The 19074-nt window shown below is 33.7% G+C and overlaps 1 protein-coding gene across 2 annotated transcripts in view; it reads right to left on the reverse strand.

Annotated features, from left to right (window-relative positions):
- The window catches only part of Rundc3b (RUN domain containing 3B), a 93314-nt gene that overhangs the window by 73753 nt on the left and 487 nt on the right, over positions 1 to 19074 (reverse strand). For both annotated transcript variants that reach the window (XM_013026047.1, XM_013026048.1), the window contains exon 2: positions 7933 to 8048. In XM_013026047.1, coding sequence (XP_012881501.1) covers positions 7933 to 8048 — 116 coding nt within the window. The remainder of the gene's footprint in view (positions 1 to 7932; positions 8049 to 19074) is intronic.

A 19074-nucleotide genomic window follows, 5' to 3' on the forward strand; every position in this document is an offset into this window, starting at 1 on the left:
TATGGAAAAACAAATATATATTTGAGACAGTGATTGTTTCCTTTTGATGTATACCCAGAAGGGAATTTGGTATATCATGATAATGATAATTTTTTGACAAACCTCCATACTGTTTTCCATAGTGACTATGATATTTTGCATTCTAACAGTATGCAAGGATTCACTTTTCTCCGTACTCTTACCAATACTTAGCCTATGATTTATTTAATATCAGCCATTCCATCAGGTGTGATGTAATATCACACTGAGGTTTGGATTAGTTTTTTGATTAGTGATACTGAGCACCTTTTCATAGACAGGCTATACATCTTTCCCTTCTTTGGGAAAATTTATATTGAAGCCCTTGCCACATCTTAAAATGAGACTTGCTTTCAGATTTTAACTGTTTCTTAAACAGTTCTTTAATACACTGGATATTAATCTCTTATTAGATCGACTATATAAACATATTTTCTTCCATACTGTAAAATGTCTTTTCATTTTGTTGATTGTTTACTGCACAGAAAATTAAATTTGATATAACTCAACTTGTTTTGCTTATTTGTCTTTTAAATGTTACTGGTGTCAAATCTACCAAAAAAGAAATCATTGCAAAGACTAATGTTAAGGAACTTTTCCTTTATGCTTTCTTCTAATAGTTTTACATTTCATATCTTATGTTCAGATCTTTAATCACTGTAGCTGAATTCTACAAGAAGGTTCCATTTCTCCTTTTAGAAGTGGATTTTTCTGAACAATATTTGTAAAGACAATCCTTTCAACATTGTGTTTTCTTGGAAACTTCATACATATATACATTGTATGTATATAGTTTAGCATCTTCCAATTTGGATACTTTTAAATTTCTTATTTTGGGCTAATTGCTCTGGAGAAGACTTTCAATATGTATTGAATAAAGTGGTAGGAGTAGAGTGTTCTTGTCCTGTTCCTGAATTGACAGAAAAAGATTTCAGCTTTTCAAAATGGTAACTGTGGCCATTCTATGTTGAACATTCCTCTTTAATTTTTAAGAGTTTTTTTTAAATCATGAAAGAATGTTTGTCAAATGTCTTGCAGTTACTTTGTTTTCTCCATATCTAAGAACATTTAGCTATTATTTCTTCAAATATACTTTCAGTACTAATCTCCCAAGACTGCAAAGGCATATTATGTCTTTTGTTATCCAAGAGGTTCTTGAGGTTCTGTTCATTTTCATTTGTTCTTTTTTCCCCCAGTACTAAAGCTTCAACTCAGGACCAAGGGGCTACCCTTGTGCTTTTCTGCTCAAGGCTAGTTGTGGCTGGAGCCACAGTTCCGCTTTCGGCTTTTTGGAATCTCACAGACTTTCTTGCCCTGGCTGGCTTCAAACCATGATTCTTAGAGTTCAGCCTCCAGAGAAGCTAGGATTACAAGGGCCAGGCTCATCTTTGTTCTTCATATCAAATTTTTATTGATATATGTACTTTCACATTCACACACATATCTGTTAACTTCATTCTATTATAAAAACTTCTCTAGTGAATGTACTTGAGGTATTTTACTTTAGTTCTAAATAAATCTATATTTTTTCAAAGCTTTACACAGAACTTCCATTTTTTTATTCAGTTCCCGAGTGTTTATCTTACATCATGAAACGTAACTACACTCTGCTTTAATATCTTTGCCGCGGATACCAAGATCTAGGTAACCTACAGATTGACAAAACTGGTTACTTTTTTGTTGCTATTGTTCTTTGTATGTGAAACTGCTTTAGGCTTTATATTGAATATTTTTATTACTATCATTAGATTTTTAAATCCTGTTAGAATGTCTACTTAAGTATATTGACATCTTTTTGTTTGGTTTGGCAGAAGTCAGATTCAGATAGCAAACTCCTATAATATTTGGGCAGAGGTTCCAATGTAAATTCAGCTAGTAAAGCCCACATTATACTTCTTTTGATCTTTCTCATGCTTATGCTACTCTGGGACTTTGTAGGTTTATATCCTAGCTCTGTTCTTAAAATCTTACACTAGGAGTTACCAATTCTCTCTTTCCTCATAGAAAACAAAATGTTTCTCTTAGAATTTTAAAATATACTGTTACATAGCTCTGGGCAACTGAAGCTACTTCTTTGGGGAAATCCAAGAAAGAAAGAAAAAAACACAGAAATCCCTTAGCACTGTCTGGCTTGCAGAAGCCCTTTCCTGACCCTGTGACTAGAAAGGCAAGGTTCTGTTGGCAGTGCCCATGGTGCAAGTGAGGACTAACACTTACTGTAAGCTGAGCTTACAGGACAAGAAAAACAGACATACCACTTACTCCCAAATTGTTTCTTCCCCAGGTGGCTGCTATTGTCTGCTTCTGATGTAAGAAGTAATTGCTTTATTTTTTCACCCACAACTTTGAGATACAACCAGTAGGAGTGTGCTATAGTGCTAATAAAATTATGTCCTAATAACATTAAAATTCTCATACCCTTCTATCATAATATAACTGAAGAATGAATATATAAAGAGAAGCAATTAAAGTTAATTAAATGAGATCATATATGTATAGCTTTGGCGCATAAAATTGGTAGTCTTAAAAAAAACAATTAGATGTGACACAAGTGGGTAGAGCATCAGTTGTGAGTAAAAAAGCCAGTCAAGAGCAAAAGGCCATGGGTTCAAACCCCCGTATTCATACACATACACACAACAAAACAAAATAGCAAAAGCAACAAAAATACCAGAGGGCTTTCCTTCTCTCTCTACTATGTGTTAAAAAATAATGACCTCTAAGCCAAGAAGAAAACCTTCACCAGAATAGAAAAACGTAGATCTATAAGCATTATAGGAAATAAAAAAGGAATGAAGATACACACACACACACACACACACACTCTCCAATCTGATTGAAAATATGCATCCTTTCACTAACATGCCTATAACCCAAAGCAACTCCTCAATATATAGTAACCATTTCACAAGTTCAACATTTTTAGGCTCCACCTGGATGAACTCATGCAACATTAATCTCAGTATGTCTGGTTTATTTCACTTGACCTATTTCTTTCAGGCTCATCAATGTTGTTTCTAATGACAGGATTTCCTTATTTTTATATGTTGAATACTATTCCATCATGTGCATATACCCGTTTCTTTATCCATTTATCTGTAGATGAACATTTAGGTTGATTCTACATATTAGTGTGAATAATGCAGAAATTAACACAGGAAAAAAAGAAAGTCGTTATTTTTTCCTTAGGTCATGTGAGTTCCTTATATATTTGGAATATTAATCTCTTATTAGATGCATGACATCTAAATATTTTCTTCTATTCCATAGGCGGTTTCTTCATCTTGCTTATTGTTTTCTTGATTGCACAGACGTTTTTTAGCTTGATGTAATCCATATTGTTGCTTTTGAACTCATATCTGAAAAAAATCACTGACAAGATCAATATAAAGATTTCCCCTAGGTTTCTTCTAGTAGATTTATAAGTTCAGATCTTATATTTAAGTGGTTTAATTCATTTCAGTTGATTTTTTTTTCTGATCCTGAGGCTTGAACTCAGGGTCTGGGGTCGGTCCCTGTGCTTTTTTGTGCTCAGGGCTAGCACTCTACCCCTTGAGCCACAGCACTACTTTCAGCTTATTCTGAGTAGTTCATTATAGGCAAGAGTCTCTCAGGCTTTCCTGCCTGGGCTGGCTTTGAACCATGATCCTCAGATCTCAGCTTCCTGAGTAGCTAGAATTACAGGTGAGCCACCAGCACCTGGCTCATTTCAGTTGATTTTTATACAGTATATGAGGTGTGGGTTTTATTTCATTCTGCTGAATGTAGATACTCAATTGTACCAACACCAGTTACTGAAAGGACTGTTTTCTCCTACCACTTGCCCTTGGCATCTTTGTACAAAATCAAAGGTATTCTTAGTTCAATCTGTTTTTATGAAGCACCATGTTGTTTTGTTTACTGTAGGTTTGTAACATATTCAATGTATATATGTATATGTATTTATATACTTGCATATGCAAATATTTTGAGACAGGCTCTCACTACGTGTAGCATAGGTTGGCCTCAAACTCATCATTCTTTTGCATGCTGAGATTACAGGTGTGCAGCACCATGTTAGTCTGTAGCATTTTTTTATGTTAGTCTCCAGCTTTGTTCTTTATGCTCTCAATTGCTTTGAATATTTAGGCCTTTGGAAGCTTCTAAATGAATTTTAGGATTTTCCTATTTCTTTGAAAAATATCACTGTAGAGACTCTTAATCCATAGACAACTTTGGGTAGTATGGGCAGTTTACAAATGTTCATTCTTCCAGACCATGAACATAAACTAGCTTTCCATTTACAGTTATGTGCTGCACAGTAAGGCTGCACTCAACAATAGACCAAATATCCATGGTAGTTCCATAGGTTATACTGTCGAATGATGCTGTTCCTCTTAGTTTGTGTAAATATATTCTATAATGTTCTCACAATGATGACGTCCCCTAACAACACTTTTCAGAGTAAATCCCCATCACTAAATGACACAAAATGGTACCTGCATTTTTTTATAATCATCTTGTTCATTTCTGAAGTACACAAAGAAAATAATACTATATTTATCCTCAGTGAACTTCATCTCAGGGAAAATTAAAGAGATATAAAACCTAAACAAACAGTAGTTAATTATTTTTTTAAAAAAAACCTCTGGGGGCCGGGAAGTTGGCTCAGTGGTAGAGTGTGTGCCTCTTATGTATGAGGCCCTGGGTTTGATTCCTCAGCACCACAGAAGCAGAAAAAAGCTGAAAGTGGTGCTGTGGTTCAAGTGTAGAGTGCTAGCCTTGAGCTGAAGAGCTGAGGGACAGCGCCCAGGCCCAGAGTTCAGCCCCGACAACTGACCAAAAAAAAAAAAAAAAACCTTAGGAAATTAACATGTACCAATCATGGAATGTAAGAATGAAAGAAATCAATAGCAGTGATGGAAGTGCAACTCAAGTAATAGAGCATAGGCCTAGACAGTGCACAGAAGTCTCGAGGTTCAAATGCCAGTACTGTAATAAAAATCAATATAATCTTAATATAGATTAATATAGAGTTTAGTTCACCTGACGCACTTTACACAGATCTGACTGCTAGATTTTAAGGTCAACACTGATAAAGTACTCATGAACTTTGAAAGAATAACTAAGACTGCAGTGGTTTCAAAAGATTGAAGATGAGATACTTTGCCTGGGTGATAAAAAAAAAAAGAGCAATGGGGGAAAATACTACAGAAAAGCAATCATTTAATAATTTAAGCTCATGTTAGAAGAAACAAAAAAGGTCAATGTTCAATGAATTAGTTGTCTTCAGGTAAGAATTTTATAACTACCTAAACTGTCAAAATGTGATAAACTACTTTTCTAAGTTCCCAGAGATCAGAAGTAATAAAAGCAAAAGACCTTGTGTTCACCAACTAGACATACTGTTGATTTGATTATATTAATAAAGGCAAATGAGAATAAAGTAGTCTCTTCATCTGCAGTCCTTGGTTCACCAATAGCTGAACTGGTGCTATAGAGTCACAGGGTAAGGGAGTAATTGAAGGCAACATGCCCAACTTAATGTTCCATTTACATGAAATTTCTGTAGTGGTTTTTATTATTGGATATGGGGTTCAAAGTGAAATCTTGTACTTTAAAATTAGTAAGTAAATGTTCAAAAAATACGAAACCGAAGAAATTAAACTAAGCTTTTCATATTTTTAATATTCTGTGATTAATTTCTTGTCAGCTATGTGCCAGAAAAAGTAATACCATTGTCTGACTAAGGGATTACTGCAAATAAGATTAATGTCTCTAATTTGACAAACCTCCTTTCTTCAATAATGGGTCCTTTAGCATGAATTAAGTAGATAATTACATCAATCTTCACTTTATCTGTGTTAGCATGATTCACATTCTATCTTAGGGAAATGTTTTATCTTCTCTGGAAGAATTAATGTTTATACCAAATATTCTTTATTTTAAAAAATAAATAGGCCTGTTGGAAGTGGATCATGTCTGAAGTCATAGCGACTTGGGAGGCTGATGTCTGAGTATCTTAGAACCTCATGAAATCACACATTTTAATTTGTATTTCTACAAAGAAAAAGCATTAGCAAAATTCATTGACATAAATATAAGCTTTAAATGAATATAGCATACTATAATTATAAAAGCTCTCCAAAAAATACTAAAAATTAGAAAATAATACATGAAAGTTCCAGGGTCTTCAATCATTATAATAAGGAATTTCAAAAGTTTAATATTTTTATAATATATATATAATCATAGTAGTCAATTCATAAGAATCTTTTTAGAAGCATATTTTTATTGTTTATTTTACCTAACTTAAATCTTAGCACAGAATTTAATATATCAGCTCTTTTACTATCTTAGTCATAGTAGTCAACAAGAAATTATATTCTTATTATAGTAGTCCCCACAAGTTACAAATAAATTTGTTTAGAAGTAATTCAAAATATTCCTAATCTATATTCTGCTAAGGCACAATTTAGAAGCTAGTATATGGTATGGTGGGTTCACTTACATTGTAATGAATCTGTCTAGTTACTCAATATGGGACTGATAGTTTTTCCATGTGCTTTTGTACAAAATTAAAATATACGGTCATCATACAACATAGTAATCCTGACACTATCTCTATAGTCCTTGCTTTTGTAAAATATATTTTCTTATAAAAAATAAGAGCAGAAAATAGAGGAAACACTACACAACAAAAATGAGAAGCATTTTTTAATGAGAAGCATTTTAAAATACTCTTAAAATGTAAAATAGCTCTAAAAGAGCTATTTTTTTCTTTCATATAAATTTAACCCTTTGATCTAGATTCACAAAACTCCTAAAATAATTTAAATAGTAAAACATAGATGCTACCAGCCTCAAAAGAATAGACTTACGTTCAGATTACACCTAATAGACTCTCATGATATTACTAGAGCAAATTACTATTACAAATTTAAAATTATACTATGAGATTTATGTGATATTTACTAAGACATATAATTCTTTTTTTTTGGGGGGGGGGTCCAGTCATGGAGCCTGAACTCTGGGCCTGGGCGCTGTCCCTCAGCTCTTCAGCTCAAGGCTAGTGCTCTACTCTTGAGCCACAGCGCCACTTCCAGCTTTTTTCTTTTTGCTTATGTGGTGCTGAGGAATTGAACCCAGGGCCTCAGGCATGCAAGGCAAGCGCTCTACCACTGAGCCACCTTCCCAGCCCATAATTCTTTGTTTTAGTTAGCTATATCTTAACTATACATTTAATTTTCAAAATTATTAGAGTTCAGAGATAACAAAGCTCTTGTATTTCTCTTTAAATTTTAAGAGATCTATATTTATGTCATAAATATACAGACCAATGGAAAAAAAACAAATATCTTTTTTATATTTCTTTCTTATTTCAAATTTTATGATTTATTTATTCAGGATTTTGTGAGCCAGAGTCGCTTTATCTACCCCAGGCTATCTTGGAACTCACTACTATGAAGCCCAAGCTAACCTCAAACAGAATCCTTCCTTCAGCTCTGCTTCCCAAGTGTTAGAATTAAAGGAATGAGCCACCACCCCCAGTCAAACTTTTTTTCAAATGTACTTACTGCTGAAAACATTTCAAACATTACTGACTTGAAGAAGTAGATAATAAGGGAACAAACTTAATGCATGGGATGCCTATCTGCTAGTAATTGATTGTACTCTTACAAAAAGAGAGTTTGTTCCTATATGTGGAAATCAATATATTCAATACTTTTTTAAATCACGCCTTAGAAATATATGTAAATCTGAGGATGGAGACACTTTTCTAGGGAAATAAATAAAAAAAATTAGACATTGAAAAATCAGTTTTATGTTTCTCAAAATGTAGCTTGGTGACTATCTAAATCACATTAGTCTGTATGACCAAGCTTATTACTCTAGAAAGCTTTGTAGAGATTAAAAAATTGATGTTGTTATTACCTTTTAGCCGGTGACTTAGAATCTGTTCCAAAACAGCTGCAAAATTGTTAAATTCAGGAGACGAATCATCGATTGTCTCAAAGCAAGACCGATCAATCAAAGTTTTCACAGAAAACCTATGGAAAAAAGATTATTTTTTTCAGAAAGTTAATTCATCTACTTACGTATAAAAAGTGGGGAGGAACAATTTTGGGGAGAATTATAGAAAAATGTATAAGATTACACATCTTGAAAATCCTATTTACTCAAATTCACTGTATAAATAGGAAATTTTACAGTAAGATCTGACTTTTCCTTGTATACTAATTGTTTGCTGAGGATTAAATGATTTTCTTTCAGATTCATGTATTAGAAGTATTCAGATTTAAGTATTAGAAGTAAAGGCTTTGCGAGGTGATAAGGACTGTTCTATTAATACTCTTGTAGAAGTTCAGGGAGCTTGTTTGCCTCTTCTACCATATAAGGATACACAGAAGGAGCAAATATGAGGAACAGCCTCTCACCAGACAGATCTGCTGGCATCTTGATCTTGTTGCCTTCGGAACTGTAAGCATTTTAATTTGTTGTTTATAAGTTACTCAGTCTATTAAGATAGTTTGTAATAGCAGCATGAAAAACTAAAATACTATTAGCCAAACTAATCCAGGAATAGTTCTCTATTCTTACAGCTCTTAAAATCATAATCAAAACATGCCAAATTATATTGCAAATACTCAAAAGTCATAATATTATAGATAATTCCCAATTCACTGACTATATTTTGACCTTTTGATGATGGAATAGTGTACAAATACAACCACTCTGGTTTTATTTTTGGTAGTCAATAAATTACATTATTCAATGCATTCCTATAATATAGGAAATGTGTTAGATGATTTTGTAGATGAACCTTTGGTGTTCTGAGCAAGTTTAAACTGGACTTTGGTCTTTCTTAGCACCTAGTAATATTTCCTTTACAGAACTTAGTTGTAAGTGCTATTTTAAATGAATAATATAGAAATGTTGAAATGATTATTTCAGAGCAAAATAAAATTTTAACATGCATAGATTTATATAATCTATATAAAAAATTCAAACACTTAACTTCTCAGCCTATCTTTTTAGGCAAGCGCTCTACCACTGAGCCACCTTCCCAGCCCCTGGAGGGATGTTTTTAGCTATTCTGTCACTTCATTCTTGATTTATTATACTCTTCTCCTCTACCTCTAAGAATATAGTCCCTCTTGTTGACTGTTCTTATTCATGTCTACCGAGAGAAAACTTACATCTGCCATTTACCTCAGAATTAAAATAAATTTATTTTCTTATTTTTATCAGACATAGATGTTTTATGAGATTTTCAAAATTCACTAAAATTTTAATTTTTTAAAATTAATTTTGAAACTAGATCTGGAATATAACACAATTGATTTGTCATTACAAATACTAAGGGGTTTCTGTGTACATGCTGATCCTGGTGCTTGAACTCAAGAACCTGGAAGCTGTCCCTGAGCATTTTTTTTCTTAAGTCTAGCACTCTCCCACTGGCCACAGCTCCACTTGCAGCTTTTTAGTGGTTAGAGACAAGAGGCTGATGGATACTCCTGGCTTTGAACTGTTATTCTTAGATCTCAACCTTTTGAGTAGCTAGAATTACAGATGTGAGCCACTAGCACCTCATCAAATACTAAGAGTTTTAAAAGAATCTCAAGGTCAAATGTTAAATTTTAACTTAAGGGGGACTGCTTGGATTCATCACAGCCTCTGGATGAAAATGATCAGTTTCTATTCTGTCTTTTTGGAGTAAATACAAGTGAGCACTACACTACTACAAATGGCCAAGTTTTTCTAAAATTGAGTGGGCACTTCATCTATTTATTCCACTATGATCTCTCCCATTGTATGTTATGTTTTTATGATACTTAATATTTAACAAAAGATTTAGCATTGATGCAAATAAAAATAAGTCATTACAATATGTAATTTAGTAAGAAATTCTAGACATGCTAAAATAGGACTATACATTTTTTTAAAAAGACACAATGGGAAAGTACAATAAAAGCAGATAAGGCAGATGTAGTGGCTCAGTGCCTGTAATCTTAGCTACTGAGGAGAGAGAAATCAGAAGGATGAACATTTGTGTATTAGCAACAGAAAACTCGCAAAACTCCCATCTCAACCAATAAAAGCTGGAATGTGGTGGCATATCTCAGCTACGCAGGAAACTTAAATAGGAGGAGAATGGTCCAGGAAGGACCAACCATAAACATTGAACCTCATTTGAAAACTCACTATAGCAAAAAGGGTTGGAGGCATGGTTCAAGTACAGTGCCTGCCTACCAAGCAAGTTCCAAAACCTGGGTAAATACTAATTATGTATTTCATAATAATCAAGTATAAAATACAATAATAAGACAATCTTGTAGAATTTAAATGATATGTAAATTTTTAAGCATATTTTGGGCTGAGAGAATAAATGTTAGTAATACTTTTAGTATAATTATGTTACTTTTAATATAATAATAGTACTAATACCATTGGATCAAATGGTTCTAATACTATTGCAGGTTTCAGGATAGGGAGGGGTAATAGTAAGATTCTGCCTCAACAAATGAAGAAACAAAACATACATTTTTCATTGGAATCTAAAAATACAAAGATAACTTCCAAGAGACTAGAAATTGAATATATACATATCTATATATACATGACTAACAAGTTTGCAGATTGTAAAACTTCAATAGTAGAATATATGGAATTATAAAAAATACTTTACTAATATAAAAGACTGTAATAAGAAAAAGGAACAAATGTTAAAGCTGTAGCTAAAGCCAAATAAATTAACATTAAATATAAAGGGGCAAGTACCCAAATAAAAGGCTACATAAAACACAAAATTCAGTTGTATCTTGCCTATGAGGCTAGGATATAATTCAGAGGTAGCATGAATAGTTGATTTGCTTACTTGAGGGTCATGGTGTGATCCCCAGAACTGCAAAAGTAAAAAATGAAATCCTCTCTACCCTATTTAGATAACCAGAAAGAGTAAAAGTAAACAACTCATTAAGACCCAACATAACTAATAACTAAGAGAAAGCTGTTTTAATAGCATTAGTAGCTGACTAAAAAGGCTTCAAGGAGCTAGCATTATTGAAGATCAAAAGGAACATTTCAGGATGACAAAGGAAGAGATCACAATTCTTTTTTTTTTTTTTTTTGGGGTCCGGTCGTGGGGCCTGAACTCTGGGCCTGGGCGCTGTCCTTCCGCTCTTCAGCTCAAGGCTAGCACTTTACCACTTGAGCCACAGTGCCACTTCCAGCTTTTTTCTTTTTGTTTATGTGGTGCTAAGGAATCGAACCCAGGGCTTCAGGCATGCAAGGCAAGTGCTCTACCACTGAGCCACCTTCCCAGCCCAAGAGATCACAATTCTAAGTGCAGCAACAAAACAGAACAAAAAATAATAACTTATGGAAGCAGATTTAATATACCTTTTTCCATACTAAACAGACTAAGCATACAAAAAACTATTAAGAATAGTACCTAACACACTAGATACTTTATTGGTATTTATGGAACATGCAACCAACAAGGACAGAACATACATTATTTTCAAAAGCATAGGAAAAATTTACTGAAATTAACTATTTTCCACATTATGAAATAAGCATCAACAAAATTGCAAGCTTGAAATTTTTCAGAATATGTTTTTTATACTTTTAAGTTGAGATAAAAATCAATAAAAGATAACTAAGTAAAACAACTGTCTGAAAGTTGAAGTGTACATTTTAAAATAATCGATCAATAGACAAAGAATATTAACATAGCCCAAAAGCTGACCCTTTGGGAAAAATTAATATAATTTATAAATCCCAGAAAGAAAAAAAATGAGAAGGACCCACTCTACCAGTTTAAGAAAAGAAAAATACAAAATCAGTACAGATCTTTCAAACAGTACAAAAATCCTAAAGCCAGAATATGACGGTGCACAAGTGCAATCCCAGTACTTGGGAGCCTGAAGCAGAAAATTGTGAGTTCAAAGCCAGCCTGGGTTACATAGAAAGATCTAAAAAAAAAAAGACTCAGTAAATGAAATGCACATATTCTTTGCAAAGCTCACTAAAGATGATATAAAAAAAAGATGAAACAAAAATCGATAAATACCTCTGTGTGTGTGTGTGTGTATGCGCGCGCACGCGTGCTGTGCTGAAGCTTGACCTCAGGGCCTGGGCACTGTCTATGAGCGTTTTTTTTTCCCCCTCAAGACTAGTGCTCAAGACCATAGCTCTGCTTCTGGCTTTTTGGTATTGTCTCACAGATATTCCTGTTCAGGCTGGCTTTGAACCATGATCCTCAGATCTCAGTCTTCTGAAGTAGCTAGAATTATGGGTGTGAACCACTGGCACCTGACTCAACAAGTATTAAATAAATTAGGTATTTTAGTAATGTATTCCCACAAAAACAATTTGTGGCTTAGATTGCTTCCCTAGTGAATTCTTCCAAATGCTTATGAAAGGAATAATCACATGCAACTTTTTCTCTCTTTCTTTCTTTCTTTTTTTTGGGTCTGGTCGTGGGGCCTGAACTCTGGGCCTGGGCACTGTCCCTCAGCTCTTCAGCTCAAGGCTAACACTCTATCACTTGAGCCACAGCACCAGTTCCGGCTTTTTTCTTTTTGCTTATATGGTGCTGAGGAATCGAACCCAGGGCCTCAGGCATGCAAGGCAAGTGCTCTACCACTGAGCCACCTTCCCAGCTCCCCACATGCAACTTTTTTACAGAACAAAAAATAGAATATTTCCCAACTTGCATTATAAGGCAAGATTAATGACAAGACAGAGGAAGACACTAAGAGGAAGGACAGTTACAGACTAATCATTCTCATGAATAAAGTCACTGAATAAAACGAAATATCAAAAAAGGGAACATATATCACAACCATTTTTATTCTAGAGGGAATCACCATGTAAAAATCCAAGTAATATGTCACTTCATGAACAGCTAAAAGGGGAGAGAAACCATGTTTATCCTGATACACAGAAAAAGCATTTTATAATAGAGTATTTTGTATCCATCCACTTACAAAATTTCTCAGCAATCTGGAAATGAAGATGAACTAAGTAAAACCTGTAGCTAACACCTAAAATTTTCAATGTTTTGCCACACTATATTAAAAACCTGAGTCAATATAGTAATAAAAAAGGAAATGCTCAAAGATGGAAACATGAAGACACAAAACAGATGACTTTTACTAGATTAAAAAAAGTCACTTGGAGGGAAAGTGGGAGAAAAAAGGAAGGGGGTAACCCTGTTTGAAAAGAAATGTACTCATTGCCTTACTTACGTAACTGTAACTCCTCTGCATTTCACCTTTACAATTAAAATAATAAATAAGTAAATAAATACATAAATAAATAAAATCATTTCAACCAAGCCCAAGTGGGTCAAGTTTGTAATGCCTACCTACTCAGGAGGCGGGGACCTAGAACATAAAAGTTCCAGACCAGCCCAGTCAGAAAAGTCTGAGAGACTCCATCTCTAATTAACAGGCAAAATATAGGACTAATAGTATGGCTCTAGTGGTAAAGCACCAGCTGTGAGCAAGAGCATGGAGCGCTGAGTTTAAGCCTGGATGTGCACACAGACACAGACACACACAGACACACACACACACACACACACACACACACACAGCTTTCAGAAAATCTGTTACAACTAATAAGTAAACGAGTAAGATTACAAATCCAGCTTTATGTCCATATACTAACAAAAAGAAGAAAAAAAGTATACAGTGATGAATTAAAATAATTAAAAAATTATCAAAACAAGAGTTTGACCAGAACTGAATAACATCTACATCTTCAAATTACAGTTATCTGAGGAAAATTCAGAATATTTAAATATACAAAAGCATATATTAGGTTCACTGATTGTATGTAGGTCTTAAATTTGTAGAGGTGACAATTTTATAAAAACTGATTTATAAAGCTTGTGAATGCTTAATAAAAATCCTGTGAGTTGTTTTAATGGAAACTGATGTGTGGGTCATAAAGTTTACTTTTCAAAAGGACAAGAATAGCCAAGACAATCTCTATTAAGACCAGTTATCAAACATCAATACTTATTAAAAAATGATACCTATTAAGTTAGTTCATTACCTCAAAGATAAGTAGACTAATGGAATAGGAGAAGAGTCCAGAAACAGATCCATAGATCCAGTCAGTTGACTTAAAATAAATGTGACACTTGAGGGTAGTTAGGAAAGTATAAGTAAGCTCTTCAGTAAATGGCACTAGGTCAACTGATTTCTCTTAAGGAAAATAATCCTGACTGCCACTTTAAATACTATAAATAAAAATAAATTACAGATATACTCACATAAAAGTAAAAAAAGAATAAAACAGCTTTAGAAAAAAACAGGAAACAATTTTCAATGCTTTGGAATAAACAGAGTGAACAGTATGTTTATTCTATTTCTATTTTTCTGAATATGTGTCATAAGTCAATATTTATATTAAAAGTATAGAACATGATAGGGCTAAGGATAAGAATGCATTACTATGATGTTCTACACTCTTTTAGCAATTGGTCACAGATTTAACACTAAAATTTGTCACAGCTACATAAGAAAAAGTAAAGTGTTAATTAAATATCCATGCATCCAGTAGATGTAAATAAATTTCGGTTAATATATTCTGTGATTGCTTGTTATGATTATTCTAATTTACATTAATGGAATGTTACCATTGCATAATTGTATAAAAGCCACCAAAGAGAGAAGAGTATAGAACAACATAGCCTGCATACCCAGAAGCTATATAGTACTTTGGACTAATCAAAAAAAACGTACTTTATAAATCTTTAAGAGTAAATAGAAGACTAGATGAGATTCAGTGAATATTTATCAAGCTACCTTCAAAACAAAAATCCTTTAGGAAATACCTGAGAGATAGCTCTTTTCTGTTGACACTTGTCCTGAACCTAGATTTGCTGGTAAGCAATTTTTTTAACCATCAACATTAATTTCTTCTTGTAACCAATTCAGAGAGTGTAGCATATAAAGAGAATATTCCTTAATTTCATAAGCAGTAGGCAAGGAAGATTTCTTTATGGAATTAATAGTTAATCAATTGAAATCAGAAGGAGGCTGGAAGCTTTTGATGCCAAGCTTTTATAAGTGGATTTTAATTTTGAATAAATGATAATGGCATTTTGTAATGTTGAAATGTCTATATAGTACCAATAGGTGATAAAAGTATCTCTCGGTTTTGAACATCTACTGGCTGGGCAGTATCCTTAGGGATAATACTGAATTTTAAGACAATATGACTAATGTTGCTAAAAGTCTAGTTCTACTGCTAAAACAACTTTAGTTGAAAGTATAATAATCTTAACAATCAAGGCATGAACACTCTTATAAGGCATACTCAATCAAGTAGTAACAAAACTGAGTCACTGAATTTAAAATTTAAAGGAATATACTACCAATGATATTCATTAAGGTGTGCATTTCTCTTACTAAGTTCAATCACAGCAGCAGACAAATTTTCTGATTATTCAGCAATAAAATTTTAAGATCATTAAAGTTCTCATTTAACTTGGGCCTAGGATTTTCTCATTTTTTTAATTCCTAAGCTTAGTTATTGTGACTTTCCTAGCTCACAATAATAATAAATCAGCAAGTCAAGATGGAAAGTGCAAAAAGAAAAGAGCTGTTAGAAACAGGTGGAGTCAAAAGAAATAACAGCTAACTTGGTAGGAAGAAAAAGAAGAATGCAAAAACTAAGAACTTCAAGCACCTTGTCTTATGGGGCCATTTAATAAAAAGCTCTCTATATTTCTAGTCTCCATGGATTTCCACTGTATAATGCACATATTCATAGAATATCTCCACATAAGTAATAAATGTTTCTACCTACTCCTTTCTTTTTCCTTTTGTTTTTTAGTTCTCTCCTTCCTTTCTTCCTTTTCTTCCCTCCCTTCCTCCCTCCCTCCCTCCCTTCCTTCTTTCCTTCTCCAGTACTTGAGTGTTTGCTCAGGGCCTAGGCACTGTCCCTTAACTTTTTTCCTCAAAGCTGGCACTCTACCACTTGAACCACACATCTCCACTTCCATCTTTTTGGTGATTAACTAGAGATAAAAGTTTCATAGACTTTTCTGGCTTAAATGGATATGAAAAATAACTAATACTTATTTTCTGTGAATAAAAAATGATTGTTAAACTTAAAAAATAATAATTTAAATTTTCAAATTTCTAAGTGATACAAGACATGTACAGAAAAAAATACAAGTTAATGCATACAGCCAAAGTCAGTTTGTGAATATTTTGGAGCTGTGTGAAATTTAGAACTCTTAAGTGGCCTATTATCTCTCTAATACTACTGAAATAAGTATAATATAAATCATTTTTATTTATAATACATAAATGTTCACTGGAAAAGAGTAAACTAAAATTCAATTCAGTTCTTTTCTTGATTATCTAACCAAAAAGCTCACTTCCAAAATTCAAAACAATAGCAACATTGTACTTGTATAAGGCTTTGTTAAAAACCTAAAAAATTATGTACTTATACCTTTAAACCAAAATTGAGACTATGCCTAAAAGTGTTTGACAAAGAAAAATACATTACTATGTAAGTGTATAGATACACTAGAATGATATGTGTGATAATAGATTTTTTTTGTTTGTATTGGCTTTATACACTTTAGTTTTCCCAGGGGATCAGTAGGTAATTGCAAAATGAAAGACACAGTATGAAATATTTTGTTTACACAAAAGTGTATATGCCTCATTTAGTTGCTATAACCATAGATATCGCAGTTACCCTGTTCATATTTGGAAAAACTTCAAATATGAACACATTTTGCATAAGAATCATTATTAAGAGGTTGATCACTGAAAATTACCAAAGTTTTAGCCCATTATTTTACTGATGGCAGAACTAGAAACTATGTAGGTGAAACATGGCTTGTTAAGGGAACACTAGCTAACGGCACTGACAACTTTGAATCCAGTTATATTTCCTCTAGAATATATACAATATATATATATATATCCACTTTGATTTATATAATCAACATCTCTGATTTGAGGTATGAAAGTAAACAGCAAATTCATTAAGTGATATGGAAGAAATACTCAGTTTGGTAACTCTGAAAAGTAATCAGCCTAAATTGATAAATAACACTTTGTTCATTTTTGCTGAATTTGCAGATTACTTAAAGCATACAAGTGACCTACAACTCCTCCCCACCTAAAAGTCATTCAATAGTAAATATATATTAGACCCTACTACTAGATATGGATATTAATTGATATGTACCATCAACTACTTAGACATGGAGAATAGCTTCAATAATATTATCTAAATAATTGTAAAGATTGAGATCTCAATAAAGATATTGACATATACCATATGTAAATTATAACTGAAATCAGCAATTTTATTATTTCACAGGAAAGATATTATGCAAATAAAATAATTAAAAGAAAACCCAGATAACTGTGCGTACAAATCAGGGCCAGGCATATCAATGGAATTTTTAAACGTAACTTAAAACGAATTTGCAATACAATTCTGAAATACAAAACCTTGTCTTTTCTTTAATCACCTCCAATGAGGAAACGATCTAGTAAACTAGCTGAGTCAAAAATGGAGAAGCAAAAGAAACAGTACTCATCACTGAATTTATACAGTAAATATTTACCTGCTGTGAAATATTACACTAAGTAGAATAAAGAAAGATTAGGCAGTAAGTAGATGAGATCACTTCCCTTGTTTGGATCTTTTATGAAATCTATTACCTTGAGAAGCAAGGTATATGTAGGAAATTGCTTTAGTTTTGTTTTTTTTTTGTTGTTGTTTTTTTTGGTCCGGTCTGAACTCTTTGGGGCCTGAACTCTGGGCCTGGGTGCTGTCCCTCAGCTCTTCAGCTCAAGGTTAGCGCTCTACCAGAAACTGCTTTAGTATTATCCACATAATTTGTAAAAGTCAATTATTTTTAATATCTGTAAAATAAAGGTAAAAATTACTATCCTTATTGTCTTGCCTAACTTTAAAAAATATCTCTCAATTTAAAATAATTTAATAAAGCCCATATCCCCTAAAGGATGCATCCTGTACAGTACAAACGATAAATTAAACAGACTCCATTTTATTTTACCATTTACAATTGAAAGTGTCAAAAATGTCAGTGGGGCAAGTTTTACTGCCAGACAGGTGTATATTTGTAATTCAATTTTTAAAAGCCATTCAATTTTAAAAATATAACATCCACTACAAATACCTACTTTATATGATACCTTCAGGCTGGACCATAGTGGCTCATGCCTGTGAAGCCCTAAGCTCAAGCCCCAGTGCGTGCACACAGACACACAGACACACACACACACACACACACACACACACACACACACACACCACAAAAAAAAAAGAAGAAGAAAATTCATCACTATCTGATTCTTAGAAGATTGTTGCTGGCTGATGATTACGGGATTTAATAAAGTAATGTAATGTATATATATATTTATATAAATGGTTCAGGGAAGTCCTTAAGAAGCAGATGCCTAGAATCACATCTTTTAAAAATATATTAATATATGACTTAACGAAAACATATTAGCATATTAAAAATCAGTTTCTCGGGGGGGATTAGGCTTTTCAGAAAGGGAAAACTACTTTTGTGACTAGAAAACCTTTGCGGAAAGGCAGCCCTTGGAATAAATCAATGGCACGAAGACTAGGTTATCTGCCTAGGTCCCACTGGTCTGCTAGCGCACAACCACACCAACCCCGTAGTTTTGGGATCTTATAAATGCAATGGCTGGCGTGTGGCGGCAGGTACTCAGCATCAGTACAATGAAAGCAGTGAAGATGTTTGTGGACAATCCAGGAGAGCAAAATCTGTGTCTGGGGCGGGGTGGAGGGGTGGGGCTCAGAGTGAGCAGTCACAGTTAACAATCTCGTCGGAAGCGGGCTGACAGCTCTGTGTGCGCCGGGTGAAAGCTCTTCCCCCTGGCCCTCCCCTTTAACTCCGACAACTACAGCGCACACCAAAACAAACCTTCCCCGGCTCCGCCCCAAGTGCTCCTCAGGGTCTGCCGGCGGCGCTCCACCCCAGGCCAAGTCCGAGGGGCCCGCGCGGCTTCCAGACGCGGTGCCCGG

This window comes from Dipodomys ordii, unplaced genomic scaffold (genome assembly GCF_000151885.1).
Source record: "Dipodomys ordii isolate 6190 unplaced genomic scaffold, Dord_2.0 Scaffold90, whole genome shotgun sequence".
Taxonomy (NCBI): domain Eukaryota; kingdom Metazoa; phylum Chordata; class Mammalia; order Rodentia; family Heteromyidae; genus Dipodomys; species Dipodomys ordii.